Source organism: Acyrthosiphon pisum, chromosome A2 (genome assembly GCF_005508785.2).
Source record: "Acyrthosiphon pisum isolate AL4f chromosome A2, pea_aphid_22Mar2018_4r6ur, whole genome shotgun sequence".
Taxonomy (NCBI): domain Eukaryota; kingdom Metazoa; phylum Arthropoda; class Insecta; order Hemiptera; family Aphididae; genus Acyrthosiphon; species Acyrthosiphon pisum.
The window spans coordinates 61,928,411-61,943,440 of record NC_042495.1 but is presented as its reverse complement, the minus strand read 5'-3'; the positions used below and the strand labels follow the sequence as shown (position 1 = coordinate 61,943,440).

At 33.3% G+C, this 15,030-nt stretch overlaps 1 protein-coding gene across 1 annotated transcript in view; it reads right to left on the bottom strand.

Annotated features, from left to right (window-relative positions):
- The window catches only part of LOC100573600, a 50,301-nt gene extending 36,061 nt beyond the window's left edge, over window positions 1-14,240 (bottom strand). Inside the window, exon 1 of the mRNA XM_008183117.3 lies at window positions 10,295-14,240. Within this exon, the coding sequence (XP_008181339.1) occupies window positions 10,295-10,940 (646 nt within the window). The 5' untranslated portion in view covers window positions 10,941-14,240. The remainder of the gene's footprint in view (window positions 1-10,294) is intronic.
- Window positions 14,241-15,030: the final 790 nt, after the last annotated feature.

Below are 15,030 nucleotides of genomic sequence, written 5' to 3'. Positions count from 1 at the left end.
ATTATATGTAAATTACTTTAATTGGCTAATTTTTTTTTGTATTCATAATAATACGATTTTATAAAAAATTACAACAGTATGTGTATAAGCTCAGCTATTTTATAAATAAAAACTATACTAAAGTTATATTAGGATTGTAGACACTTTTATTGAAATCTATAATGTGTACATTTGTTTTTTTTAATTTTACATATAATTATTTTAACTGGCCATCTTTTTTGATATTCATATTAATACAATTTTATATAAACTTACAACTTGTAAGTTGGTACTATTGAGATACTATCGAAAAAATAATCGATTTTAATTTTGGTGCAAATTACAATTTCTATTTCTTACTACCAGAGGATGGTGCAAATTACACATGTTGTATATATTTGGTCAATTTTGGTGCAAATTGACTACAGCCAACGGTATACGTCCTTACGTTTCGTTTGCGAGAAATGAGCAATGAGCCTACTAGTATTTTTTATCTATTAACAAATTACTGTAAATTATTTTCTACATAACTGTGTTATGCAATTATTTTTTTTTATAAATAATATTTATTGGCAAACAGCTATAGTGAAACTGAAATTTTCTTAAAATACACACTCGTGAATGTCATATTAGAATTGAATAAATTGAGATACTATACTGAGCCGAACCAACCTGTAACACGTAATTTTATAATAGCTGCATGTGCACGCGTTAAAAAAAAAACATAATTCATTACCGATACCGTGTTGTGTTTATATTTTTTTCATCCAAACACCGGATCACTTCAGATGGCTATCTATAATTAACATTAAAAAACATGTCGATGTATAGGTAATATGTATTATATGGGACGAAGTGTACGAATTATGAGTATTGTTTATAGACAATACATGATCGTCTGATGAATATTAGCATCGTCTGAGTCACGATGAGACTTCTACGTATGACGTATATTATACATATGTATATAATATTTATTATACCCAATACGTATTGTAGTACGGAGGGCCTTTCTCTTCATACGTCTCCCGACAATTATAATAGATCGTGACCGTAGTGGCGTAGTTCGTAAGACGAACTTATTTTGAAAGGATTGTTCGCCTGTCATTATAGATGATCAATGATGCAGGCGGATTGCCGTCAACATTCAAGGGGAATAACACAAATCAATTGACCGAATGACACACTGTTGCAGAGTGCAGACCCGCCGCCGAATAATTCGAATGTTTTGGGCCAAATCCGAATGTATTATTATATTATTATTATTAAGACGAATGGACGTTGTTCGTTTCCACATAGCAACATACCACGATCTCAGCCAAATGGCTTATTAGATATTTTTATAATAAAAGTCGTGCCGTTGATTATTATCATAACACACTTGCACACAAATATAAGCGTGATTCGTATGGAAACAACGCTATAGCCTTGCGCAATCTAGTTTAAGAGTTTGTTGGCCTCTGTTATACGTCATAATATGTTATATTATGTACATAATGTATGCATAAGCGTATTCGTACGAGGCGACAACAACTTTAGAGGAAATCTTCCAAAGTCGTTGTGCACACAGAGAAACGGAACATTAATATCTTTATTTTAACTGTTTCAAACGTGTTCTCGTAGTGTAATGGCGATAATGTTATAAAAATAACTTTTATTACTGTATAAAAAACTAAACGCCAATATTCTGTTAATTATTGTAAAAATAACCGCGCGTGTATAATTGCGTTCACATCAGGTGCGCGTAGGGTTTTCAGCGGCTAAAAAAATAGCCTAATGAACATATCTAACACGTCATTTATATTTTAGATGTATAACCTACCTAATCGTGTACAGCTAGGTTTATAAATTCTCTATGCTCACAAATAAAATTTAATGACGATAATTATTAGTTATTACTTATTAGTGATTATACTAAAGTTTATACATAACATTATATTATAATGGTAGGTATATAATAATAATAATTAAAACTATCGTCCGATTTGCACGCGTAACGGATTTTTTAAAACGAAAACTCAATGATGTATATATTATAGCCTATAGAATATGATAGATATGTATGTCGTTTGATCTTAACGTAAGATACATATTTTGAATTATATAGGCGAACTTATAAAGGCGTTCGATTTTATTCTATAGTATCCAGGGTAGCGATCGTTCATACAGTATAATATATTATAGTCGCATAATATAGTAAATTATATACATATCGGAGTGAAATTACTAACATACCATCATATTATTATTATCGGCCTTAACTCCACAAAATGGAACTTGAAGTGTCATTTGGACATTGTATATCCGCATACGGTGGAGTTGTGAACTATATTATTTTTACGTGTTTCTGTTTGACTATAGATTTAAATAGGTACTAGATTTTTTTCTATCTACTTAGATATATATGCATAGGTAATAAAAATAAAAATAATTTTATTTTATACTCACAGTTCACTGTTAGGTAATTTACATAATATTATAACATTTAATCTGTTTAAAAATTAAGCACCTACAGAATTATAAATAATATAAGTAGTCGAATTTAGGTAGGTATATACGTAGTTTTTAAAAATAATATGAGTCTTATGTATTGATAAATGATGACCATAGGATATCGACGAGGTATCAAGGTACAGGCATTTAAAAAAAAAATTACGGTCGTACAAATTTAGATGGTCTTTGCGTCCTATAAATGACGCCAATGCAGGGCGGGAGATTCGAATGCATCAATATCGACTCTTACAGTTTATTATAGTAAGGCAATAAGTAATAACAGTGTCGTAGTATAAAGAACGCACGTGTGTAGGTATACGCCTTGTGCATGTACAAAGTGCAAGCACAATATAAGTATAACGTACAAGTACATACGCACATTTTCGAGAACACTATAATATTATACGCGCGAGTGCAGCAGACCACACCCCACGCAAAGTGGAGCTGCGCCGAATACTGGGTCAAAAACGGCAGACAGACGTATCATTACATATTACTATATGGAGGTCGCGGCGGAAGGAAGGAGCAGTCGAAAAAAATTGCTTAGACCCACGAACAAACGAACGAGAATCGGAGGAAATCAAGGTCCCCCCCCTGCGCGTACTGCATTAGTACAGGTCGCGACTATTATTATAGCCAATTGACCTTTCTCTCCCTCCGTACTCACCACAGAGACAATGTTTTTTTTTGCAGAGACTATGCATGCTATGATTGCCTACGTAGGAAGAAGGCAATTTAAATTGCGTGTGCGTATTTCGGAAGCTACATCCTTAAACTATATTTCAAAACGTATACGAACAAATGAAATTATAATATGTAATATTATGTTGTATTTATACAAGTTATTACAGATACCTAATTAAAATTTGAAAGAGCAATAATTTACGTCTAAAATTTTAAAATACAAACCGTCGTCGATTCTAATTTTGCAAACATCGTTTATTTTCTCACTCCATAGGTAGGTATATTGATTTATACCTACGCGAAACTCGAGGTCTATCTCATTCCGTATTATGATTCACACTCAGAATTCAGATGATAGCCATATACGCAGCGCGGGTATGCTAAGTGGGGAAAAATACTAAAATAAGCACTCCGGGCTTGAATTGTGGTTGTACATTATTATCATAAGTCATAACATTTTAAAATCATGATATCAGCTAAGATCGTCTAAAATACAAAAACTATAAACAATCATAATAGCTTAAACGCGTGAAACAAATGAACCATCAACTGCAAGAATTCAAGTTTCAATTTGAAATATCTACAATCAGACGATTAAAACTTAAATCAAATCTACAGATGAATTGCATAAAAAATGTTGATGAATATTGTGTACCTATGTATTGAAGTACTAACAACTAATATCATGATATTACAACAAATTTAATAATATTAACTTATACATAAATACACAATAGTCGGAATTCGAATAAATAGAATAAAAATATATAATAAACATTAAACGCGTTTATAGAAAAAAAATTATTATAATTTTATATTCACTCAAATCTGGGGAAATAGAACGACAACTTAAATACAACTCGCACGTCACGAAAATGACGGATATCGTTATAACGGCACGTCACTTAACGTCAGATTGGATAACAAAATATTCTATTATTATAATAATATTAATAATATATTTTTTATATTTTTTTCCATTAAAATGTGTAATCATGCGTACAATTTTATGCATAATATTGTGTTCAAGAATAATAAAATATCATACTCATATCCACCGATATTTTACACGGTTTTTTATAGTGCATATTCTGTATTATAATTTATAGCCATCATATTTAGGACCATGGGATAAAATACAATACGTACGATTAAATTTAGACAAATGCTCTGCTCTAAATGAATAAATATTTGTAAATGTTTACTTTCTTCTATGTTTATCGTGACGCGTGTAATATAAACAATTAACAACTAACAACAGACGGGTGGTGCTTATAAAGACATAACTACTACATAATTATTATATAGGGTGATTCAACAAGTAAGCTATGCCACTTTGATCCTTCAATACCAATAAGGCGGCATTTATTCAAATTTTAATTTTTGAAATTTTAAATTATACTGAAAGAAGTGTCTCAAAGAACATATTTTTAAATAGGTACTTAGATATTTTGCACCATACCCTACAGATTTATTATTTATAAATGAGAACCACTCTCTTTATTGTCAATTTGTTAATCGGGTGATTTATTTTAAAATTTGGTCTCGTGTAAATCGAAATTCTAACTATTAGTTTCTGCATTATTAAACTATAAGGATAAACAAAATTTGTTTATCCTTATAGTTTAAAAAATGTAATACTATTTAATAGTATATTATATATAGAGTACTCAATAGTAATTTAATAGGTAATGGTTCTACATAAAATAAAAAATAGATGTAGGTACTTACATGTAGGTATGTGGTTAATTTTTACTCTAATTCTTATTGTAGGTACTCGGGATAATTTTTGCAATAAATTATTATTAATTACTATAATTTTAAAATCATTATAGCCTCCGTATGGCCATATATCTAGTCATATAGACCTACTATCATATACCAATATTTTAGTATTTAAAGCTTAAAAACTAAGAAACAACTCGTTCGAATTTTGATATAGGTACATCAACATATTTAAACAATTTTTAAAAAATAATGTTGATTTTCATTTGAAAATAAAAGTTTATATTACCACTGAAAACTCTATAAATTACATAAAAACCCTGAGGATTCATACAATTTAAGCGTAGGTACTTTCTTGAATGTTTAAAATTTAAAAAGTCAGAATTTTAAAAACAATGGGGGTTAGTACGGTTGGTGAATCCACCCTGTATAATAGTATAACGTAGGTAGATATCGCGAGAAAAGAACTTATAGTCGTATTATATACCTTACGAATCAAATATTGCTGAACGCTTAAGCGCACGTATATTGTATATTATAATAGGTGTAGAAGCATCGTTCAAAAATAAAAATGTTTATGCATACAATTATAGTATGTGTACACAATTTTATATCATATGGGAAACCAAAATCGTTTTGTTTAAAAGCGAGTAGGTACTGAGACATAATTTGTACGCAATTGATAGTATATACATATTAGGAAATCCATCATCATTCCTAGTACGTAAAATTTGTAAAATACAAAGTCAACAATGAAAGTATATTGTAAAAGACAATTGCTAATTGCTCAAAACAATAGGACCGCTATTGAGATTTGAGACACGACGTGTTCGAGTTTTCGACGTTTGCGTCACAATAATATTTACTGTTACTATTATACGCCCAAATAATATAATAATAATAACAACAACAATAATAATTGAATAATACAACAAACAATTATTATAATACAGTCATCGTCGATACCTATATTATAATATCCGACAACCTGTAGTCGACGCGTGCAGGTTGTTGTTTCCGGGTGATTTTTCCTAGTGCACCATCGCACCGGAGTTTGTCGCGTTTCAAATATCGCGGAAAAAGACGAAAAGGTTCCGTTTCACACGGTAACGGCGATGGCGACGACGATAATATAATATTATTATCATGCCCGAGCGCGGACACGCAGGCTACAATTTTGCGCTGCGAGCAAACAGACGCGGTTTAAATCAGATCATCCGGTCCGGCCCTTCGCGCAGAACCGGTTGACGGACGTTATAGTAATAAATTCGCATGTTCTCCCTGATACTTGCATAATTTACACACAGACACACACGTACCCATTGTGCGTGCTCACCGTGGCTACTGCACTCGTCTCGTCTCATCTCATTATTATTATTATTACAAGCCATCCGCGCGCCGTCTCCGTTTTACCCGACCCGTTAATAATATATAATACATATTTTTCTTTCCTCCTTCGTATTATTTATTGTTATTATTATGCTAATAACCGATTCACGACTCGGGTTAAATCTCTATTTATAATTACAGCGGCAGTGTATATTATTATATTATGTGCATATATATGTGCATAGTGTATAAATGGTCTCCTCACCCCACAACCCGGCCCGTTGTGTACATAAATACGACATTAACCGATTGTCGTCGTTGTAATGATAATATGCGAGCGAGCGTTTAAACGGAAAGCGCTTTAAAAGAGTTAAACCGTTTCATGAGCTTAGAGATTAAAAAATATACAAAGTAGTTATGCTGCAGTGTGTATATATTTTAGTCTATGGTTACGCGGAGGAGGTGACGTGCCAATGACCAATGTAACATACGTAACCCGATAGCAATAATATTTTGAAACATAATATTAGCTAGTCGACACAAATTTAGAACATACCAATTCAAACTTATTAGCATTTTAAAATCCAAATTCCGTGACCTAAAATTCTAGACCTCCGATGGTTCACTTTTACGCTGCATGGTAAACAATTGAACATTATAATATGGTTATAATATTATATACTTTTTTTTATTATTTTTACTATTATTATTATTTTTTTTTTTATCAATTTTTACTTATTGGCGAAACGTTATTTTTTCTCAAAACACACACACACGCTAATTCGTTTTCAATTTTTATTTTTAACTTGTAGACAAAGACTTCTTATTTCAGGTTAAATACAAAACAGAAGCAAGGAAACCGAGTTAAATTAACCCTCAATTACCCTCGGGGCCCTAATTGCTTTCCGTTTTTTTCTCTTAATAATTACGGTCACGGCATGTATTACAAGATAAAACTAGTTTAAAATTAAACTTATTAGCATAATAAAACATTATAGGATTTACAACACTCACTCAAACCCTTGAGACGAATATGTTTACGTATGGCATACACCATTAAATACAACAGACCTTCAAAGCAGTTTGGCTGAAAAACCATAAAATAAAAATAAACCAAAGGTAAATTTTATTTGAACTCAATGTAACAAAATTTTTAATTTGAATACTGTTATGAAATACTATTCCGCAACATTTATAGTTGAAAGTTATAACAACGAAAGTTTGCAAAGAATTACGCATTTTTACATTCCCACTGTGGCTACCTATACCATTTTATTTTTAGAAGTAATAAAATCATCCGTATAAAAGTGTAAACAAAATAAACACAAAATTATCATAGTTTAAGGGCCAGTATTACAATCATCGGTATGCTTCGATTACGCTTAACCGACTGATAACAGATTTTATTACCGGCCGCATTCGGCCGGTTAGGAGTCGGTTAAATTTAACGGGAGATGGTAATACTGGCCCTAAATGTTTTTCTATGTTTTTGGAGCATATAATATTATTACAAATAACGCTCCTGTTTAATAAAGTAGAAACCAATTAACATTTTTTTTTTTATGTAATATTTTATTGTTTTTATGTTTTACGCTTAGAATTCAATCGTTTGAAAAGTAAATAACATAATACGTAAAATACCGTGTAAAACGAGCCATAAAAGTAATAATAATGAAACTCGTTAAAAACGGACCGTTGTATAAGAACATAAGTATCTACGGCGAAACTATGGTAGGTACCTAAACGAATACTGTGGAAATTTAAGAGTAAAAAAACAACCTCACAATGTCCACCAAACAGAAACTCGTTGTAATTTAAGGCAAACTCGTGTCTAGTATTTAGTATGTACTATGCGTATATCTTTGGACATATTAAAGAAGAACCAAATGACGTTAATATACTTTGTGAAAATATATAACAGTGGGTATGTGGTACACCGTACACGCGTGATTACTGATTAGGTACCAATGTATATTTACCTAATATAATATACATTGAAAATAATTATAAAAACGATTCACGTTATCTAAACGCATCCTATATACCAATAATAAATAACAATAGTTAATACTATACGATAATATTATTATATACTACAACGTCGCTATCGAATTTAATAAAAAAGACACGAGATGTTTGAAACCATATTTATGGAGTCCTTTGTTATAAGTAGACCAAGACAAAATTACCAAGAACTTCAACCAATATGATTGTGCGTTTTGGAGTGGTTTATTTTTTTGTTTAATATAATTTAATTGTATTAATATCGCAGTTACAGGTGTAAGCGCGATTGACAACGATAAATTATAATAATTTAACTGATTTAACTGATAGAATTGTTATATTATGCCAAACCGCTATAGTGCAGTAATATTACATCCTGTAATTAGTGGGGCCTGTAATAAATTGTTCGATGGTCATTTTAACATTAGTAATTGTAGTGATTTTTACTTTAACGATCGATGTTACGGCATATGTGAATTTTTTACGTACGTAAAATGATTTTTTTGTCACCCATGTACGAAAGTTTAGTTTTCGATGACGGTTGAAGCGTGGAAAGCGACTTTTTTCAGTGAAGTGAGAATACCCATCATAGTGCCGGGTGGTGAAGTGGAAATCCACATAAGTGCTGGACGCGTATATCACGCGCATCCCCTGCACACCCAGACACTAAAAATCTATACATAACATTACATAACATAAACTTTTGGTTACATCTTATATTCGTGTTATAACTTCCTTGCATGACGCGTAAACATTTTTCCTTCATGAAATCGTTTTCGTAGAATAATCTGGCTGTTGTGATTACATTTGTATTCTTATTTTATTTTAATATAGGTATTAGTTATTATTTATACTGAAATCTATATCATGGTTCTTATATAACATAACATTTGGTTAAGTACATCCTATATTCATATATTATAACCATGCATGACGCTTAAAATAAATAAAACCAAATCGCTTTTTTCATGAAATATTGATTCGTAGAATAGTCTGGTTGCTGCATAGATCCTTACAATAGATTTGCCGTCATCGATGAACACAGAGGCGTAACAAAAAATAGTATGTGTGGCTCGTGCAGGAAGGAAATTTCAGTCTTGGGCGCCCACGACTTCCCGCCCTTGCCATACAATATACTATTTAAGTACGTTCCGATCTTTTTATGTTTAAATAATACATTTTTAAAACTATATTTTATTTAACATAGTACATAACTATATCTACCTTTTTAAATCGACTGACGCAGTATTATGTATTAAAATAAAACAGGACTAACAGGGTTAAACTTCTATTTTTAAAATTAATCTTTTCCGACGACAACGTTGTCCTAAACATTGACCGACGACGGAAAATACCACGATGATCGCCAAATTTATACCATGGTAAAGGCGATCACACAATTCATATAGTTTACGTCAATCGCGAGCGGTCTTGCAATATTTTCCTCTGGTCATTTTCAAAGGACAAAAGCGGTGGCGGCCACCAGGCACCAACTGTTTTCTTCGCGTCCATTTCACGCCGTCTAATCACAAACAATAATTATTCTCAATAAAACTCTTTTTTTGCGCCGTCTCTCGCGAGTTCTTAAAGAGTTGTGGCTGCAGTGCGACGATATTTCATGTTAAAAAATCTAAAATGAATACTGTTGACGTTTGAACAAAATTGTGTTGCCATATGGATGTAATATTGACTACGTCTACATACACTTTTTATTTATAGTTATAACCTCGCTAACACTCAACTGACATATTATATTCAGTATGTTGGATTTAAGGTACGGGTTCGGACGGTGACCGTTACAAATGGTCCATGTCACGCAATAATAATCATACTGCTATATAATATTCAACAAAATATGTTTAAGTACCTACCCACTAAGGTTTACCCATTAGTAATAATATATTTTCTCTTTGTTTATCTCGCTAATTAAAATCAAATTTGATTGAAAATGTTCATGAAAATACTAGGTAACGGAAGGGATTCGTAATATAAATTGTACAAGTCCATAAGAAAAGGAAAAAAACAGGTAACTGGTAACCTAACTAAATAATATTATCTCATAATATAATGGTTTGGTTACCGTGAATGTAATCGTGGACCATTTTGCACGACCGCTCGTCGATCATGTACACGTTGGGAGACGGTATACCTCGCCTGAAGTCGGAGCTCTTGAAAAAGTCCAACGAGTAACGGCGCTTTTGGCACCGTATGCACCTGCACGAACCACGCATGGATGGTTCGAAAACTGGCGACAGGTGCCTATGCGTCGGTGGCTGCGGCGGCGGCGGCGCCGAAGACGAAATATTGGCTGCAGCTTTAGCAGCCGCGGACGAACCGGCGGACGACGACGAGGACGACGACGAGGAGGATCGGAACGACGTAGGCGGCGTGTCCCGTTCGCGGCGACGACCGCTGCCCGAGGAACACAGCGAACAGCATGAACAGTCTTCGTCTCCGTCCTCTTCTTCGTCGTCATCGTACGAATCGTCGTAAGAGTCTTCCTCCTCTTCGTCTACGTCATCGTCGTCGTCGTCGTCGTACGAGTCGTACGAGTCGTCGCAGACGTACGGATCGCTGACGATATCGACGCCGTCGTCCGGTGGTTCCAAATAGTCGCGCCAAGATCCGCGAACTCGGCGCGCGTACGGTTGCGGCGAACCGGGAACGCGCAGTTCTTCGCCGTCGCAACAGTGCGCAGCCGCCGCGGCGGCCGCAGCCGCGATCATGACGACGGGGGATGCGTCTTTTTTCCTTAAACGCGCACGAACCACGCACACGCGAGAACACGCACGACGAGCACACAAGCACACGCACGTCACAATACGAACAACACGTCGTGGTCGGCGCCGTAACGGAATCTGCGATACGACTGGACCGTCGTCACGCCAGCGAGTATTATCATCGAGCGGCGGCGGCACCTGATATCTTCGGCGGCGGTGGCGGCGGCCTCTACCCGCGCGCGTCGTTTGTTATAAGGTCACGGTGAAAACCGGTCCGACGCGAACGTCCGCCGCCGCCGCCACTCCGCACATAATAATATGTAGGGCGTTCGACGATTATTATTAATTAATATTAATGTGTACGGCTCGATAAATTCGCGTTCGCCAATATGTGTGTGTGTGTAGGTAATACGCGTTATGCATACGTCGTCACCGTCGTCGTCCGCTGCAGTGCGAGGGCGACCCCGTTGCTTATAATGCGCACGCGCGATACACGGTGCAGGGTACACTAGCTGGAGCACATGGGCAGAAATCCATTAGAATTTCAGTGGGGGCATTTTTACCATCAACGTGAGGGGGGAGGTTTCTATGCTAAACGACTAAAAAACTGTATATTTTTTAAGGGGGCTAAGGTCCCTTAGTCCCCTCCCCAGCGAATTGCGCCTGTGCTGGAGCAATGATCTTTTATTTTGTATTCACCAGGATAGGTTACACTACGGCTTACACATTTTTTTATTCCTGCCTCGAGAGTTAGATTTTCCATTCTACGGTAAATGTTTTATTTTTCGATCACCGGGTGGAGAAATGGAAATCTCACGCTACTGCGTGTCCTAATAAAATCAATACGCACGAACAAGTATCGATATAGTTTGTCCGACATACCTAATATTATAATATAATATAGCTAGTGTGTTACTGATAATTATACTATACTGAGCTACTACTGCAGTGCTGTTTTACGAGACAGTTTACAGGTGAATTTTAATATTGTGGATAGGTATGAAAACTCGCGGATTACCGTGGTGGGACGTCGATAGAGGCGTCTTCGGAGGTGGCAGAGACATGACAAAAAATAATACGTGTGGCTCGTGTGGGATGGCAATTTCAGTCTTGAACGCGAGTTTCAGCCTTCGTCCGCGACGAAAATGGCCCACTTCACACCCTTACCACACACATATACCTTACCAGTATATACTACTGTGTCTATTTATTTTATTTTCGCTGGATCTTTTGAACGCGTGGTAAACATATATATACATATATTTACCACATAATAAATGTATATGATATCTTTTGCCTAACTACCGGAAGATTATTACGTTGTAAAGTCGACGTCGGTTGAACAGACTGAAAGTTTTTTTACCGTATTCGGTGGATCGTGGATGTCGAAGGAAGGCTAACCACTTAACTGTGTCGCTATGGTCGTAGAGTTTATGTTTGTTGTTCCGACCGAACACATCTTACACCGGTTTTGTGTCCAATGTTTATGAATTGTACCTATACATAGGTAGTTAAAGGCACTTAGGCGTAGCCATACAACAAACCGTTGTCAAGCACAAAACAATTTCCCCAACAATTTTCGGAGGAAGGAAACAATAGATTACCATGGGTAAACCAAAATATAGTAGGCAGGTACACAAGGAACAACGGAGTAACCGCAAACAAAAAGGTGTAGGTAACATGACAATCGTGATGTGCCGTTGATATTACATAATATTTTACAATCCATTCTTCTTATTGCCAAAGTACAAATCTCATACATTAGGTTATGCATAGTGTATACAAACAATTAATATGTTTGTAAAGCTGGTATTGTACCTAATATGTTTCGTGAAGTACTTAATATTAATGAAGTGCTTTGTATTTAAAAAAAATGAAACATGTTTAAGAAAGCTAATAATCAAGAATTCAAGAAATATTAAATTAATGATTTTGAAAACGTTATTGCCTCGTATGGCCAGTTTTGCCGTTCACTATACAAACGTAAATAACTTTTTTAAACAATATTTTACGTACCTATGTATTTGTTTTAGCTGGTGCAGAGTTTATATGATGGTCCTTTTGGATTTTCATTTTAACGAACTATTACTAATTATTTAATTGACAACATTATTTAGTACCTATATTAATGCTATTATTTATTGTTATGTCGTTACTTATTTATTTAATTAGGTGTATTATATATATTTTTTAGATTTGATCACAAAATATTTTTGTGAAAAGTAATTAACAATAATAATCGTTGAAATAGATTGCGTTATTCTTCTAAGTTGTAATATTTACTTTATCACGTTTTTATAGTTTAATTATCGATGTAATTATAGTTTTATAAAATACAATGCAATACCTATAATAATATGTGAAATTGTAAACACAATATAATATTATATTTCCAACGTAATTAATAATTATGTTATATTCGATTCGAATGTCACACCGCATTGTCCGAATCCGAAATACTGTGCGTTGTACCTATTATAATATATTATAATAATTATTATAACTGTGTCTACGAGTATGTGGTCGATCGTGATTTGAGAGGATCACATTTTATAATTTTTTTTTTCTATACATAATTATATATTATACATGTGTTGATCGATGGACGATGGTGGTGTCAGGCTGTCAGAAGAGTCTGATTTACGACCTTCGCGCGCAGACAAGAACTGAAACACCTTAGAATGATATTTTAATGAATACCTAATTGTCTGGTTTCTTTTTTCAAAACAGTCTGATATTACATTGGTATCACTATTCAAGCAGGCATATAATTATTTTTTTTTTGTCGACTCAATTTGTTCTAAATTACAATACACACATATGTTATATTATAAATGTACCTTCGTTTTATAATAAAGAATAATATACTATACATTATAATTTATAATGTATATTTATTCAAACAGTAACATGTAACGACAACTAACGCGTTTTTTATTTCACTTACCTTCCTATCTGTTAAATAATGAAAAAAATGCTTTTTTTTATTCTTAAATTATATTTTTATCGATAGTAATTACCTGTGTGTTATTAACTAAACAATTGAAAAAACTAAAATAATATATGAACTGTAAAACAATATCAAAAGTAAGAAAACAGTGTTGAAGTACAACAATAATTGGTGTGTACAGTCGTAGTTACTTCATTAGTTATTACTTATTACTTATTATATATAGGTACACATGTATAGACGAAACGCAATACAAATCTAATTATTTCAAAACACTTTAAGAGGACGTAATACACGCATGTGTTGTCTCCGTCTTACAAGTGCATAACATAGCAAATTTTACGTTCAGAAAAACACATGTAGCTCCGTTAATTTAAAAATTAGAGTAAATTGACCTCTTATAAAATCTAAAGGTAAGATATTATCTAGACAACCTCGTAAGTTTTTTATTATATTTTAATTTTTAAGCGAGTAATGAGTACTTTAAAATGTACAAACAATTTATAATTTTAAAATACTCATAGCTAGCTTTAAAATTAAAATATAATAAAAAGCTCACGAGGTTGTCTAGATAATAATCTTACCTTTAGATTTTATAAGAGGTCAATTTACTCTAATTTTTAAACCAACGGAGCTACACGTGTTCTGCTTTGCGTATAATTTGCTATGTTACGCACTTGTAAGACGGAGACAACACATGCGGGTATCATGTCCTCTTAATAGTTCATTATGAAATATGAAGAATCGAATGTTATTATTTTATAATTACATTGATAGTAATTTTATAGGTGATTACAACATTAAATTACATTTAATTTAAACAAAATTTCATTTTCTCAGAGTTTCTCTGAAGAAAACAGTTCAATAATAAACATTAAAAATATTTACAAAAAAAATTTTAATAACAAAATACTTGTAATAGTATAAATTGTAAGTATATATTTTACTGCTATATTTGTTATATTATTGCATTTATTTAAGTGTTTTGTATTTATAATATTATCAATAATACTTGTAACTTGTAAATGTTTTGTATGCAAATTTCGATTATGTATTACATAGGTACTTAATATCGTTGATTATAAAAACTAGAATTTATAACAAATGATAATAGATTGGTAGGTAATCTGTTAAAAGTTAAAATAG